Below are 18,159 nucleotides of genomic sequence, written 5' to 3'. Positions count from 1 at the left end.
TCCAACTTTGAAAACTCTCTTTATTTTTATTCTCTTTCTTACACCACTTATCAATAAATAAATCAAAATCATTTTCCAAGCCATCAAGAACACTCGATGGTTTCAGATGATGAGAAAGACGGAAATATATATATATATATATATATATATATATATATATATATATATATATATATATATATATATATATATATGCATGCATGTTTGTCAGTTTGTATAAACTTTGAATTATAATTTTACAATCTTATTATATGTTACAAAAAACATACACTGTGTAAGTTTGTTTTTTGTTCTTTTTGTACATTTTACGTGTATCGTGGAATTAATAGTCTTTTTTTACGTGTGTGATAGAGTTGTTTGTCTTCTATTCTTCATATAAGGCTATGACTCAATTAGATACAACCACAAAAATTTAAACCAAATCCTCGTTTGTGGCCTAAGACAAGTCATTTGGAATATATCACAAATTATAATTTATTTCAGAAAAAATCAACTCTACTGGAGCCGAATTTACTTTTTATACCAAGCACAAAATAGAAAACACAGATAAAATAGACAAGTGAAGTTGAACAAAGACAAAATATCTCATACATAAAGTGATTAGCAAAAAAGGACTAAAATTAGCGCGTTCAGAGATTAATAAAATGAATTTTCAACAATATATGGTAAACAAAAGAAAAGGAATAAGGGACAGGGAATTTACTCATTTAACATTTCAATTACGTAGGGGAGAAAGTTTCTTCCGTATTTTTGAATGAAAAATTCTATTGTGCAAAAATGGAATATTGTTCAGGCAGAACGAGGAGGCCAGGTCTAAGGGCGGGAGGCGGGTGATGACTTGGGAACAGTGAATTTATTTGGGGGGTTAAGGAGAGGCAATTTTTTTCCTGCTTTTCTCAACCTCAACCTGATTGGCTCTTTGAATAAGGGGGTATAAAGAACTTTACCTTCATTATCGATAGTTCCTTGGAGAAGTCAAAGCATTATAAGGCAATATTGTAGATGATTTTGTGAAATATTTATTATCAAAAACTGTTTCTTTGAATGCGCTCTTTAGGATTAGGAGGATAGAGTTAGGAGTTAACGGAACTTAAATAAAACGGTCATACCTGATTTTGGATTAATGTGTTTTAACCTCTTCTTTTTCGCCTCTTTATGCATTTCTTTAGTAAGACACTGCAGCGCTTTATTTAACTTTGCTCTTTTAGATACGAAGCTGAACGGTTACTTGATAACAAGCCCGATGGTACATTCCTACTGCGAGACTCTGCTCAGGAAGAATATCTTTTTTCCGTGAGTTTCAGACGCTACAGTCGGTCCCTCCACGCTCGAATTGAACAATGGAATCATAAGTTTAGTTTCGACTCTCACGATCCAGGAGTTTTTGCAAGTCCTACAGTGTGCGGCCTCATGGAGCATTACAAAGATCCAAGCTGTTGTATGTTCTTTGAGCCCATGCTGACAATTCCTCTTCATCGAACATTTGTGTTTTCACTTCAGCATATGTGTCGTGCTGTGATATGTAGCTCTACAACATATGATGGGATTTCATGTCTGCAGCTGCCTAGATCCTTAAAAGTGTACCTGAAGGAATACCATTATAGACAGAGGATTAGGGTTCGAAGGCTGGACATTGAGTAGTCCTTCACTTTTGCTAAAACAAGTTGAACCCTACCTCTTTGTATAAAGATCTTCAATATTTTCCTTAAGAGTAAATGGCATTTGTTTGTTGAATGTGTTGAGTAACCATAGTTAAGTCTTCAATTATTTATTGGTGCAAAGTATCCTATTATTTTGACAAAAAACATATTTGATATCCCAAGGTACTTTTGACGTGCTATGTTAAGTAAGATATTACAAATTAATAAATAGTGAACAAATTAATACAATACTGTGACATATATAAGACATATAAAGCTCCATTTTAAGCAACATATTTCAAAATTTAAAAAATTAAAGTAATACCTAATTAATTCCAGTCTCAAAGGACTTAAATAAAGTTGAGCTAAAGAGTAGCTGGACGTATTTAAGTTTGATTATTGGCTGTATTTACAAGGAGATTGTAAAATTTGGGATGTAGAATGAATGACATTTCTTTTGTTAAAAGTCGAAGAAAGTCCGTGCAAAGAGTAAGCTAGAATTTCAGAGTTGTGAAAAAAATAACCTGATTAAATGTAAAGGAGAACTGTACTATAATGAGCTGGTTTTAGGCAACCCTCCACTTCAAATTTAATGGATTTAATATTTTGAACATCCGGATTATATTGCTTATGTTTATTACTTGCCAAACGCGTTCAAAATAATGGACTGCTTGGAGGGAATTTTGAACGAAGAAATAGGTACAGAGTATAATAAGTTAAGAAAGAGCTAAACAACAGGGTACAAATGATTTTAGCTTAAGTCTGTTCTTGCCTACCCATTTCAATGGCAAGTAGTCTAAAAAACTGCCTATAGATAAATTTACAAATGCTGATTTTCTAATTGGTAATTTTATGGATATGCTTTTCTGGATTTGAGCTGTAGCTAAACTAATTTTGCTTAGTTGCATTTATAAACACGTATAAATGAAAATAGGAGCGTGCATCATTTCAATGAATATATTGTGGGACTAACCATTTTAGTTTTAATAATGGGCTGAATTAAATTCACATTATTTAAAGGATATTGTTGCCTTTTTTTGGGGAATATGTTACTTTTTTCTCATTGAATAGATGGGGGATGTCAATTGAAATTGATTGAAAGGCTGATTTTTTCTTTCAAAATGTACCAGTGGTTCAAAGTTAAATTTAATGGTTATTATAGATGGAAAAATATTTGTATCAAATTCGAAGGATACATCAAACTTGATGATAGCACGCAAAGGTTTCATTAGCCAAATTGTCTACATGCTTGAAATGTGTCTGTCTTGAAATTTTGGTTTTGATACGTTACTAGAATTACTCATCCCTAAGTCCGAAACAAAATAGACTTGTTCGTTCTGTATCGAATTTATCCATAGCGTATGCCCTTTAAAATCAAGCGCAAAAAATACGATGTCAGTTTTGTTGCTGAAAATAACTGTTACAATGAATATGAGCTCCCCAGAAATACTTGAATAGAAACAGAATCTTCTGATGTATCATTTTGCTTTTTGCACGGAAAAACCATAAAGCCCAAACATGATTAATTTAGACCCTTACACACTGCCATGAGAGTTGATTTTCGCCAATGGGTTGTATTTTGAACATTCGCATTGTTGATGGAAAATTTAATGTGATGATGGTAAACAAAATGAAAATGTATTACTATTTTCTTTTCAAATGGATGTCAGTTCTAACTTTGAATTTTTCGTATGAGCTCGTATCTGTGTATACAGATACTTATATAACTAGCCCCAGCCCTCTTAAGCCCAGGGTTCCAACCACTGGCGGATCCAAGATTTCAAAAGGGGAAAAATTTGCTAGAATTTTGATACTTTTTGTTTATCAGATTCGTAGGCTAGGATTTCAGTAACCAATTTTCCTTATCTTGTTTCTGTTTTCGTTTGACAGACTTGCGTTCGTGGAAGTAAAAAATGCTTAAATATTAATTGCAACAAAGCCAGGAGTATATAGTACTGATTCTAATATTTTTTTTATAAACATTTGGCAATGAGTGAAATGGTTTTGAAAGTAAACTGGTGGGTTAAAGAAAAAAAAATTGAAATATTTTTTTGGAAACTGGTTGGATAATTTGTGTCTAGACTTAGTGCTTACTCTGGACGTAGAGACATGTAGTTACACCTTAGGATACGCACGACGTTAACGTTAGAAAACTGAACAAATAGACAGTTTAAGAAGATTTGAGGTGTCGATCAAAGATTTGTGAGAACTTAAAAATATAGGACATCATAGTTCCATACAAAAGTAGTATCCTTTTATGTTAGATGGCATTGCTTTTTCAGATGTTTAGTGTCTTTAAGTCATAAAACGTGGAATCAGTTGCTGTTGTCAAGCCCTTTGGTTTTCATAAATATTTTTGCAGCAAAAGAGGCTCTAATTGATTTTAGCTGAGAAGTATGATGCAAAACGAATGAAATAAGGGGTCCAGAAACATTGATAAATGTTGATTATTTAAAAAGTGGGCTAAATGTAGCTCTTTATAGCACGAGTACGTGGTGGATAGATTTCTGAAAACAAAAATATTCAGAAGTAGTTTGATTAGGTCAGTCAGTGATAAATAATCTGTAGCTCATTTGAAGCTATATTAAGGAGAAAGTTCAAAACAGTTCCAGAATCAGGTATTTTACTGAGGGTCACAAATGTTATCTACGAAAGGGATAGCTGGAAAGCATTTGGTTACAAACGCCGCTGTAATTTTGGATGATTTACTCTGCCAAACGTATAATCTTCGGCAGACTAAGTATATGTTTTTCAGTCTGCCAGACAATATTATATATAATACTTGGTTAATATTGTTCAGGTATCCAGTAATAATTATTGCGCTATCTCATCGTCTTAAGAATTTTTCTTTGCGCTTAGAATAGACAGATTAATCAGTAGGTCCGAAATATAAGCATCGAATTTATGGGATATTTATGTATATTTGTGTATATAGTCTTTGACTTTTCTTTTTGTTAATGTCTAAGTCGTAAAATTATCTTGTTATATAAATCTTGTTGTCATTTGATATTCTTTTATATGTTACTTCAAATCCGAATTTTGTTGTATTACTACCCTTAATTTTTTTTTCAGTTTCACGATCATAGTTAAATCCACCAAAAATGTATTTTTGTAACTACTTTGATAGTTCTGTTTATTCCAATTGTTTCAACTGCTTCTCTTTTCAAAATCCGCCCAAACTTTATTTAAGCCAAAGAAGATTGTAGCTTCCAATCGTTTTACAGTTGAATTATTCAAATTACCTTAGTTTTAGACCGGAGCTTTGTTTATTTTAATTTGGTCGCTTCGTTAATTTTCTGTTTTTTATATTAGGAGAAAAGATTTTGTCGTGATCAAGTCTGTTTTGCGAAGTATATACTCTTTATGATTGTACAGTTGTATAATTTCTTATGAAACAGTTGTTTTCTTTTTCAATATAATTAGTCCACTGAGAAACTATAGTTATATAAATTCATTTTTCAAATGTTGTTTCTTGATAAATAATTTTGTAGTGAAGCTCTTTTTCTGTGGTTGGATCTGCATATAATTCTTTGTATTGAAAAATAGTTGTAAATATTGGTAGGTCTTATGGACGCCGAAGAGTCCCCAACTGATCTAGACAACTTGAGCTCCCACCTTGAAACCACCCGTAAGGACATTTACGACTGTTTTTAAAATCACGCCTCTCGTGTTAAGTTGGAAGTGTAACTGATTGGTTTATGTTGGCTCTTGTCTATCTCACATCTCTTACGACATACTGGGAGGAAACTACTGAGTGAAAAACTCATGCTAAGAAGTGTCCAAATGACAACTCTAGGTAAATTGTGCTAATTCATATTTAAAGTGTCTGTGTAAAATCTTCTGATCAATTCCTTATCATCTGAAGGTTACAGCCAGAAATTTCTTGTGTCCCTCTTCCCTCTCCCGTGGAGGGCACCTGTAATTTCAAATTGCAACCCCTAATCCCTGTCAAGGGTGCTGCTAATCCATAACAATCATTAGAGAAACCATTACAGAGAGAAATATGTCGCTAAAATCTCCTACCTACTGAATTCATTTCATCATTTTGCTATTTTAATCAAAATTATCCAATTAATTCTCAGCTATTCTGGCGGTGTACAATATAAAAGTTTAGTTCCTCCATTTTAGAACTATTTAACGTCTTACAATGAAACATAAAAAGCCTTAGTAAGGAGTAGAAAGTATATGAAAATTTCAATTAGACAGTGATAGAAAACTGTAAAAAAGAGGAGGGAAACCACTTGGGGATACAGTAATAATCGGTAAAAAGCAGTAATAAATTTTCCAGGGCTGTTAACTTTGGTTGGCACTAATTCTGAGAAGCAATATGAAAAACTAGTTGGGAGTTTCTCACTCGGGTAGACTTCGGACGATTATTTCTATAGCTAAATCTCTTTTTTTGTTATTACTCTGTGAATAAATTATGCAGACCAATGGCATATGTATGATAACAGTGGTTAGGTGGTCTTTTATTTTGCTGAGCTGTTTGTGAAATCGCGAATCGTTGGATTTTGTTTTCATTGTTTTTTCTAGCTTAAGATCAAAGTTGTTTGGTTAGGGTGCAATTTGTAATAGTTCTGTTTATATCGAAGTGTACAGTTGTACATATTGTTTTCTAGTTCTTTTTCACTGTCATTCCTTTGTAATATCTATATAGCAGTGGTCACCAACTTTGTAAGTGACTGAACAACCATAGAGCTCCTGATCCTTACTCTGAGCTATCCAACAAAGTAGGAAAATAATTCATTTTCATTAGTGACACAGTTGTTTAATTCCGGGTGAGGGTTGGCACTTTTTTTCAGATTTTTTTTTATAATTTTTTAGTTTCAGATTGAACGTTAGCTCTCCGGAAGTTAAGTTTTGCCACCACTATTTAAACAAAAATATCAGTTCAGAGTATACATAAAACACAACGGTAATATAGTAACCTCATTCACGTTCACAAACTAGACTACATGAATAGACACTGAGTGAGAAATGCGCGGGACACGGAGAAGTTCTGTTGTTTTTGTGAATCATCCGTCCGAGATGAATAGTGTTTTTCCTTTTTAAGCATATAGATAAATCTTCAAGGCCGGTGATTACCTTTGAAATTTAAAAAGAAGAAGAAAAAGATAGAAGGAATGCTACCCATACACTAAATTATAAAATTAATAAAAACTGAGGATGTGATATAGTCCTAATCTACAAAGTAACGCTAGAGAGTAATTCTACTCAAGAACCTTATGCTGAGGGCAAATTTTAAATACACAATACAAGAATATCAAAAGAAAAACAGAACATCACTTTGCGTCTTGTGTCATAGCCAATCCGAAAATTGGTGTAAAGCTGTGTCATGATAAGTTGCCGGTCGCGTTAAACCTTTCAAATACATTTGACGCTTCTCAAAAATATCCAATGCGTTTACAACATCATAGGGGCTAATAACAAATGTTTTCACTTTGTATTGGGCTTTCTAACGTGGTCAGAAAACTTTTTAAAATGGTGACTTGCCTTTGTGAATCAAAGATCACAAAACAAAAAATTGCCCTAAAAATACCCCATTATTTGAAAAATTTTAATTGTGCTGTTCCTCTATATATGGTAATTTTCTATACATCAAAAAATTTTGAAACTGGGTATCATAAGGTCCGGGTTAATTGTTGCATTGTTCTAGAATATCTATTTTGAATTGTATTGTGAGTGATTTTTGTTGTTTATCTAAAATTTTGTTTGACCGTCCTATGAAGTAAACTTGGCGAGAGAAATACATTTTGTTTCAATTATTTTGCTTCTGGTTTTTTTTACCTAATAGTGTAGGTCAGACGATCCTGCAAATATAGGGGGTGAGTTTATTTTATGTCAGCTGACCTCATAAGAGGGACAAAGTCCTATGAAGAAAATAATAACATAAAAGAAAGGTACCTATACTTCTTATTGTGTGTGTTAAGGCATGATGAAAACGTTTTAAGTCTTAAGACCAAAAAAAAGCAGCAACTGAAAAAGAAAAATGAACCCATCACGAACTGATCGAATTCCAATTCAGTTGAAAGACAAGAAAAAGACTGAAACAGAATGGTGTGTTCTGAAATATAAGAGAGAAATTTTTGAAATGTGAAACGAATTCTAAGGTTATCTATTTCCCGTGCATAACAGTTGGTCTTTCAGAAGAAAAAAAGACACTTCTTCCCATACGAAACAGTTATTTTTATTGTTGCCCAAGATGAGGGATTGTGATTCTCATAAACTGAGTTTTCGGTTGAGTTCACAGTGGTGTGATTTCCATTTCGACGTGACCCCATTTTCGTTGAGTTTCAGGTTATTTTTTAAAGTTTTCATAAATTTATTTTCACAATAAAGTTTTACGATTCATATTAATCGAAATCATAGTTTCCATTCATGAATCAGCTTCAAATGGTGATTCTTCCTCACTTTCTTTTAAACAGTTTTTTTTTCAAATGTACTGTTAATTGAAGATAAAACACGCGAAGGTAATCAAGCCTTCAAAGTCGTTTACTAAACAGTCGTTCAGTAGCCTACCTGATGCTGGTAATGGTAAATAATATATTAATATTAATAAGTGTAGGCGTGAGCAAAGTTTATATTTAACTATCGCAGAGGTGAATTTTGCCTTCTTTCACTATGAGCAAAATACGGTAAATATTAGTCATGATTACTGCAGTAATTTGCCTGTTTCATCTTAATTAAGGCTCAAATCATGACAGTGGTTAATTGAGCACAATTGTGGATTAATTCCTTTTAGATTCTCTTTTTTACTATCATTACTAGTTACATAACTTAGATTTTTAATTCTTGTGTGAATTGCATTTTACACAAGTGCAAAATTTTTGAAATCTATCATTCGTTGTTGAAAAGTGAGATTCCCTTTCAATATTTGCTGCTGAATGAAAAATTTAGTTTTTAAGGTTTTACAGTTGCGAATGATGTTGAAAAAACGGGGAGATTAATTTCAACTAACCTGGAATAATAGTTGACGTCTAGAGCAGTTGCATTTTGATTTAAAGGCTGGAAAGATGTAGAGGCTATGAGGTAAAAACAGCAGTATAACTCAATGGCAAATGGGTATGAAAACAGAAGCGGATTTAATAAATGGCATGAAAAAAGGAATAGTAATAATCAAAAGGCGGATGCGAGTGAGCAAACTGCCTTTTAATCTGAAGAAAAGAATCCTCACGTTATATGGCTGAAGTGGAAATTACTATCCATGGATTGAAGAAATTAAGTAAGAAAAAGGACGTAGAAAACGGACAAGTATTGTAAAGTGTCATGGTTGATGGATGTCTAAGTTTTAAAGATCATATTGCATTTGTAAGTTATGTTATTTTACCCCCGAATAAACCAAATTTCATTACCAATGTCGATTCTAGGATAGATGAAGAGCTTTTGAGAAAAATTAATAAGGACTGTGATCCTAAGGGAATCTATTTTGAAATATCTATTTTTTATTTAGAAAATTATCGATATTAAAAGAGGCAATAGATGAATCAGGAACACTTAATCAGAGATATTGAGGAACGATGAAAGGTTTTAAATCTAGTGAATTAGAGAAAATGTCTCAGTTCATAAAAATCCATAAAAGAAGGTTAAAAGCTATTCAAGATAACTTTGATGTTATACAACCTCAGCAAGGAACTGGGATTTACATGAACGCAATGATACGATTGAAAAATTGTACAATTTGCTTGGTAGCAGAGCTGCTGGAAATAAATCGGATGAAGTGAGAAATGAAGCTATTGACCTACTCGATTTACTATTCAAAGATAAAATTATTAAGAAAAATGACTGTACATTTCCAACACTTATCTAAGAATTTGAATTTTATGAAGAAAAATACTTTTCTAATAAATGGTTTTGATTATTATTATTGGTAACATAAGTGAAATCGAACAGTCTTATTCAATTAATCCGACCACGTTAAGATCAAAACTCTGATTATGAAATAGCTTTAACTCAATGTACACTATGATATTCATGGTATAACACTAGTGATAAATATAAAAACTACATTTGAATAGTGGGAAAAAAAAAAGGATGAATGGATTAGGGTTGTTATACCCAATGGGTTGTATGATGAAAAGGGCTTCAATTATCTGTTAACTCATTATTTCAATTCATCCCTAGATTGATGCCCAATCAGTATATCTTCCAATAGTGATTTATGTTTTATTTTAGGATTTGAAAATAAAACTAAACTAAGATGTAAATATAATACAGGTACTAACCCAATATTACAAGAAATGTTGGTAAAATACATATTCACTGCTCATTAGTGGATGGTTCAATTGCGAATGGGAATACAACCTCTGATGTTATCTGGAGTTTTGCTCCAAAAAAGAACCTGGAACGCCACTCTGTGAGATGAGATTCCAAGATAAAGGCAATATCTTGCGGTCAATCGAAATGAATATTGTAATAAGTATAATTAAATTTAATATAAACTATTACTGATTAAATGTTAAAAATATTCTTTTTCAAAAATCCAGTTAAATCCCATTCGAAAATCTTTATCAAGTTTTAGCTGGTTCAGCGCACGTCAGTTAACCACAGAAAAGTAGCTGGCTGGAAGAATGTGGTTTTTAGGAAAAGTATAAAAAGTAAAGTTTGCTATTTGTATCTATACTGCGAAAAATGGATATAGCATAAGACTTAAGTAAGTGTGGTTTGGGTGGTTTAGGTTTTATTAGGCGTTCTTATAAGTGTTATTGGTTGTCTCGTGCTTGCCCGGCATTTTCAGTTAATACAGTAGTAGAAAGAAAACATTGGATTTTCTTAGTTTGAACTCGGTCAGGACCCAGAGCATACTTGCCTTGGCATTCGTGTTCGACTGTGGTGTTGTTGATATAACATTTGTGGCTGCTAGTACTCGGTGTTTTGAAATCGGTGGGCTCGCCTTAATGAGCGTTAAGGACCCCCGAGAAAGATCCACTTCAGCAGTTGGCTGTTGCTCTAGTACAGTCTTCAATTGCAGCGACCCAAGTGACCAAAAAGCATTACAGTGGTGGCAGCGGTACTGAGTCTCAAAAAAAGACATCCAAGGGCTAGGTCTCTTCCGTCATGTCTTTGACGGAAGAGCAGAAAAAGAAGATATCCCCTCTCACTACGGTATTAGAGATAGCGAAAAGTATTCCTGAATATGCGGGAACAAGCGACGTAGATGAGTTCATTGAAAGACTCAAAATCTTCAATGAACTTACGCAGCCGTGTGACTTTAAGACTAAGAAGCAGTGTCTAACGACTAGACTAAGAGGGAGTGCCTGGCAATATTTTGATTCTTTTAGAGATATGGAAACTGCATATGATTGTATGGACAAATTGGTAGAAGCTTTTAAAGCTAGGTTCATTGAAACAAGTTCGACCGAAAAACTAAAAACAGAAGTAGTACCATTTGATAGCTCCATAAGCATTAGGGAGTATGCAGACAAAATTTGTCGACCAGTAAGTTTGCAGCTAGGAAAAACTGGCGCAGATGAAACAATCCAAAAAGTACAATTACACGCATTTACGGAGGGATTGCCAAAAATATTGATTAAACTTTTATTTTCTCGAAAATCAGATTCACTAGAAGAAGCAATAATGCTCGTAGAAAGAGAAATACAAATAGATGAAACAATGAAAAAATTTCGATCAGTATAACAAAAGGAGAACATAACAAGGATCGGGGTAGAAAGCGAGTAAGAATTTTGAAGGAAAATCAGCAGGACAAGTCTAGAAGCTTTTCTCGGCCCAGATGGGAGGAGACAAATGGCGATGGGAAGCGATTTCATAAGGAAGAGCAAAGAGGAGGCCAAAGGACAAATCCGAAATGACAAGGGGTCACCTGCTATTACTGCGGAAAGCCTGATCATTATGCTTCTGAATGTCGCACCAGGATTCGTGATTGAGACAGAGATTTCAGAGGATGATGGATCCCAAAGGCAGGACATGGACCCAGAGGAGAACAATCCAAAGAGTCTCCTCGAGGGAGGAGAAAAGGAAGATTTTTCAGACCATTCAGCGCTAACAGGGACATCTCAGGACCAAACAACACATACACACCTGGAAGAGGTGGAGGACATTTCGTTAGACAATTCATCCCCAGAAACCAAGGAATAGATCAGTCAAATGCAGCAGAGGAGTTATGGAACGATCCTACACCCAGCTCATCTTGGCCAAACTACATATCAGGAAACAATCATGGGAAACAATTAGATAGAATCGTCGACGAAATGATTATGGAGCAGGTATGTAAAGGAACATTTCGAGGGGAGTCGTCAATCGAAAATATGTATCAAAATAAAATAGGTGAATCAGAAACTAAAGATAGTGTGGATTTGGATAGGTTGGTTGATGACGCTATAAATAATGTGCATAGTTTGTGTATTGTCCAAAATAATGTTTCAATCTATATATATAAAAATAAGTTGTCTGTCTGTGGATGTGTGGATGTGTCAGGTGACGTCACCTGAAAAAACTGGATCAGGTGACGTCAAAACTGAAAAAACTAAAAAAAGGCAAAAACTACAAAAAAAACTAAAAACTAATAAAAAAAATAAAAAAGCTAAAAAACTAAAAAAACTATAAAGGTAAAAACCAATAAAAAACTAAAAAAAAAACTGAAAAAACTAAAAAAAGGCAAAAACTACAAAAAAAAAACTAAAAACTAATAAAAAAAGTAAAAAAGCTAAAAAACTAAAAAAACTAAAAAAACTAAAAAAAGGTAAAAAACTAAAAAAAATAAAAAATAAAAAAAAACTAAAAAAAAGGAAAAAACTGAAAAATAAGCTAAAATAAAGGTAAAAACCAATAAAAAACTAAAAAGAAAAAAAGGAAAAAACTAATAAATGACGACACTCAAAGAGAAAGCGACCAGGACAAAAGGAATGTTCGATTAGCAATCAACAAAGCACCGGGACACAGGGAGTATAAATGACGACCAGGACATAAGTAAAAAAAAAAAACTATCTATATATATAAAAATAAGTTGTCAAACTAAAAAAAGGCAAAACTACAAAAAAAACTAAAAACTAATAAAAAAGCTAAAAAACTAAAAAAACTTAAAAAAAGGCAAAAACTACAAAAAAAACTAAAAACTAATAAAAAAAATAAAAAAGCTAAAAAACTAAAAAAACTAAAAAAAGGTAAAAAACTAAAAAAACTAAAAACTAAAAAAAACTAAAAAAAAGGAAAAAACTGAAAAATAAGCTAAAATAAAGGTAAAAACCAATAAAAAACTAAAAAAAAACTGAAAAAACTAAAAAAAGGCAAAAACTACAAAAAAACTAAAAACTAATAAAAAAAGGAAAAAACTGAAAAATAAGCTAACATAAAGGTAAAAACCAATAAAAAACTAAAAAGAAAAAAAGGAAAAAACTAAAAAAAATTTTCATCTAAAAAACTAAAAAAAACTAAAAAAGGTAAAAACTAAAAGAACTAAAAAAGAAAAAAATAAATGACGACACTCAAAGAGAAAGCGACCAGGACAAAAGGAATGTTCGATTAGCAATCAACAAAGCACCGGGACATAGGGAGTATAAATGACGACCAGGACATAAGTAAAAAAAAAAATTAACAAAACTAAAAAGAAGGTAAAAACTACAAAAAAACTAAAAAGAAAAAAAAACTAAAAACTAATAAAAAAACTAAAAAATCTAAAAATCTAAATAAACTAAAAAAGAAAAAAAAGGAAAAAAATAAAGGAGAAAAACAAAACTAAAAAACGAATGTATATACAGACCGGTACACCGGGATACAAATGACGACCGGGACAGAGGGAATATAAATGACGACCGGGACACAGGGACACAACTACAACGGGGACACCGGGGGAAACAGGGGGATATAAATGACGACCGGGACAAAAAAACTAAAAAGAAAAAAAACTAAAAACTAATAAAAAAACTAAAAAATCTAAAAATCTAAATAAGCTAAAAAAGAAAAAAAAAAGGAAAAAAATAAAGGAGAAAAACAAAACTAAAAAACGAATGTATATACAGACCGGGACACCGGGATACAAATGACGACCGGGACACAGGGAATATAAATGACGACCGGGACACAGGGACACAACTACAACGGGGACACCGGAGGAAACAGGGGGATGTAAATGACGACCGGGACACCGGGACAGGGAATGGTCGATTAGCAATCACCATCAACAAAGCTCAAGGGCAATCATTAGAATCATGAGGTATAGATCTGAATACAGATTGTTTTCCCATGGACCATTATATGTTGCATGTTCAAGAGTCGGTAAACCTGACAATCTATTTATATGCAAAGACAATGGGACAGCAAAGAATGTTGTATATTCGCAAGTTTTACGTAGTTAAAACCATATATATATATATCTATCTATATTCACAGGTGGGACATAGGGACACAACTACAATGGCGCGTAACTATTATGGCGCGTAACGACTTACGCGCGCGGGGGGGCTTGGGGGGGGCGCGAAGCGCCCCCATCAACTAGGTGTTGGGGTGGCGCGAAGCGCCACCCCAACAGCTAGTATCTATATATATAAAAATAAGTTGTCTGTGTGTGGATCTGTGGATGGATCAGGTGACGTCATGTTTGTCCGCATATGACGTCTGAATTATTTCACACTAATACAAAAGAAGAAAAAAACTAAAAAAGGTAAAAACTACAAAAAAAACTAAAAAGCTAAAAAACTAAAAAAAACTAAAAAAAGGTAAAAATCTAATAACTAAAAAAAAACTGAAAAAAATAAAAAAAGGCAAAAACTACAAAAAAAATAAAAACTAATAAAAAAACTAAAAAGCTAAAAAACTAAAAAAACTAAAAAAAACTAAAAAAAGGTAAAAAACTAAAAAAAACTAAAAACTAAAAAAGAAAAAAACTAAAAAAAAAAGGAAAAAACTGAAAAATAAAAGAGAAAAAGAAAACTAAAAAATATGAATAAATATATATAAAAATAAGTTGTTTGTGGGTTATGTCTGTCTGTCTGTCTGTCGAGTGACGTCGTGTTTGTCCGCATATGACGTCTGAATTATTTCACACTAATACAAAAGAAAAAAAAAACTAAAAAAGGTAAAAACTACAAAAAAAACTAAAAAGAAAAAGAAACTAAAAAAGCTAAAAAACTAAAAAAAACTAAAAAAAAGGTAAAAAACTAAAAACTTAAAAAAACTGAAAAAACTAAAAAAAGGCAAAAACTAAAAAAAAAACTAAAAACTAATAAAAAAACTAAAAAAGCTAAAAAACTAAAAAAACTAAAAAAACTAAAAAAGGTAAAAAACAAAAAAAAAACTATAAACTAAAAAAGAAAAAACTAAAAAAAAGGAAAAAACTGAAAAATAAGAGAAAAAGAAAACTAAAAAAATATTAATAAAGAAGAAAAAAACTAAAAAAGGTAAAAACTACAAAAAAACTAAAAAGAAAAAAAACTAAAAAAGCTAAAAAACTAAAAAAAACTAAAAGAAGGTAAAAATCTAATAACTAAAAAAAAACTGAAAAAAATTAAAAAAGGCAAAAACTACAAAAAAAAATAAAAACTAATAAAAAAACTAAAAAAGCTAAAAAACTAAAAAAACTAAAAAAAAGGTAAAAAACTAAAAAAAACTAAAAACTAAAAAAGAAAAAAACTAAAAAAAAGGAAAAAACTGAAAAATAAAAGAGAAAAAGAAAACTAAAAAAATATGTTTTTTTACTTATGTCCTGGTCACCGTCAAAGCAAAAATGACGACAACTAATTTCATGACGTCAGCCGACACAGAAACATGACGTCACCTGATCCACAGATCCACAGACAGACAACTTATTTTTATATATATAGATAAACCATGCTATTTTCAGATAATAGAAATGTAGGACACTTACTTATCAAAGCTATATAAATACATAATAGGGATGCAGCATCGCTACAATCAGGTATGCTCCAAGCAAGGATAATTGAAAAAGGACAGTAATATTGACGAAAAAAGAAACAAAGAATATTAGGCTAAGTTATTGATATACAGTAGAGGAACTAGATTAACCATAGGTAATACATTGCAGAAGAGAGAATGGACGTATTCAGAAGAGCGTATTGGTACCTGCGGGGATTTTCCGTTCTCTTAAATTGCGGGGAAGAGGCAATTCGGGTCACGCACTTCCCATGTGATATTCTTTAGTTCGGTGTTTTCCATTAGTAAAGTCAGTGTCAATATAAAAAAGGACAAATGTAACAATCTATTTCTTTAAATGTTAATGTAAAATTTAAGAAATCTCCTTGCTGTAATAACTCTTTCTTATTCATTCCAAAATTCAGGAAGCCATTTATTTTTTTGTGGTGATCTCATTTTGAAAAAGAAAAATAGAAAAAAAGATGCCAATGGGAATAAGAGACTAAAATGACTTAAATTTTGTTTTACTAAAGTTGAAATTTCTTTCTTTATAGTTTCTTGGGATTTCGTTCTTTCGCACTAAGGTCGTTACGGGTACCCTGCATTTTACATTCGATATGGAAAATACAGATTTTTTCCGCAGAAAAGAGTAAGTGTGGATTTGTCTTGTAAGGGCTATTTGACCAAACCAAACCCCATCGGTGGTGTCCCATAAAGAAATTTCGATCGAAAGGGGCATGCGAATTTCATAAGACAAATACGCGAAGAACAAATCAAATAGTGTTGGGTAGACACCGGTACTAATAAATCCATGGTATGAGCTTGTGGGTTAACTGCTAATTATTTCAGCAATTTCTAATCAAACCAGAAAACCAGCTTGTCTGCGAGATAGTTCCAGCATTAGAGATCTATTGACCCATATGATCAAAGGATCGAACAGAACGAATAACGTTGGAAAAAAAATATATATAATATATATACTTAGAATAACAAGACGGGGACGTTTTTTCCGTATGGGTGGAGTATTGTAATAAGAATAACTAAATAAATATAAACTATTATTGAGTAAATGTTAAAAAATATTCTTTTTCAAAAATCGAATTAAATCCCATTTGAAAATCTTTATCAAGTTTTAGCCGGTTCGGCGCACGTCAGTGAACCACAGAAAAGTATAAAAAGTAAAGTTTTCTAGGCTTACCTCTCTTTGATCTTAAGTCTTTTGTCTTCTAACTATTTGTATCTGTACTGCGAAAAAAGAATATGGCATAAGTCTTAAGTAAATATGGTTTAGGTTTTTTAGGTTATGTTAGGCGTTCCTATAAGTGTTATTGGTTGTTTCGTGCTTGCCCTGCATTTTCATTTAATACAGTAGTTGACAGAGAACTTTGAATTTCCTTAGTTTTAACTCGGGCAGGACCCAGCGTATACATGCCTAGGCATTCGTGTTCGACTGTGGTGTTGCCCATATAACGCTTGCGGCTGCTAGTACTGGTTGATTTGAAATTAGTGGGCTCTCCTTAACGAGCGTTAAGGACCCCCGAGAAAGATCCACTTCAGGCAATTGACCATTGCGCTAGTACAGTCTTCAGTTGCAGCGACCCGAGTGACCAAAAAGCATTACAATATATCAAAGGGCTAAAAATGACCATAACTTATGAATTAGGTAGATTAATTGAAAACCTTCAGAGTATATTGAATATGTTTCGGATTTGAAGAAAATTTAATGAAATTATTTAATAAAATTTAAATATGATAAATGTTGATAAATAAGAAACAATTATTCTTTAGTAAGTAAATTTTGTAAAAATTACTGACAGTCTGGTAGTGGGATTGGTGATTTCTTCAAAATATTGCCAATTCTCAATTGTTCAAGACGTCCTTAAAAAATATTAAAGACGGAGCTGGTTCCATGTATAGCACTATGATTCAACCTCGACTGGAATTGTTTAAAAATAGAGCGATTGAATATGGAAAATATTGGATAGATTATAACCAAAGAGAGTTAAACGGTGTGATATCTCTAAAATATATAGTTTCAAATAATAAGAGATATTTCAATAAACATCTTGATGAACAGAGGAAAGGCTTATTGGAAGCAATGATTTTAGGGAAGGGACTTAAACTACATCCCCGATGATGCTCTTGTTGACACCCTTAATAACAATCGAAGATCCGCCTCCACTGTATGAAAATCTTTTAAAGTTTTAAATTAAATTATAAATTTTGAAAGATGTGGAATCTTGGATCCTTCCATATAATAGTTATCTATATGCAAAAGTGCAAATAACACGATTCGATGGAACAAATATGTGAAAAAATGATGAAGCTGCTTTTACAAATAAAGGATTTAGTTTTTTCAGAAATACTGAATATATTATCAATGGAAAATGTATTGAAAGTATTGATCATGTTGTTATAATGTCTACTGTTAAAAACTTGTTAGAATTTTCAGACGACTATACTCGAAGCGCAGCTACTAATATATTTTGGTATGAAGATAAAACCCAATCCTTTGATTCCTTTAAAGCAGAAAACGAGTATGAAATCACTTTTAACCTGTTGCTGCAGGTGGAAGCCTAACAAAATAAAATAGAATGACGCTTTTAATAGTGGTTTATTTAAAAGATTAAGAAAAGATTTAGTCACCGCGCGACAAAAGAAAGTCTCGTGGTTTTTATTTATTTGCTATTTATGCAAT

At 32.2% G+C, this 18,159-nt stretch overlaps 1 protein-coding gene across 1 annotated transcript in view; it reads left to right on the top strand.

The window, feature by feature from the left end:
- LOC136027134 (suppressor of cytokine signaling 5-like) overlaps positions 1 to 7,405 on the top strand; it is a 30,221-nt gene extending 22,816 nt beyond the window's left edge. Inside the window, exon 6 of the mRNA XM_065704099.1 lies at positions 1,209 to 7,405. Within this exon, the coding sequence (XP_065560171.1) occupies positions 1,209 to 1,641 (433 nt within the window). The 3' untranslated portion in view covers positions 1,642 to 7,405. The remainder of the gene's footprint in view (positions 1 to 1,208) is intronic.
- The last annotated feature ends 10,754 nt before the right edge of the window (positions 7,406 to 18,159 follow it).

The sequence above is a fragment of the Artemia franciscana genome, chromosome 5 (genome assembly GCF_032884065.1).
Source record: "Artemia franciscana chromosome 5, ASM3288406v1, whole genome shotgun sequence".
Taxonomy (NCBI): Eukaryota; Metazoa; Arthropoda; class Branchiopoda; order Anostraca; family Artemiidae; genus Artemia; species Artemia franciscana.
This window is presented reverse-complemented; position numbering and strand designations above follow the sequence as displayed.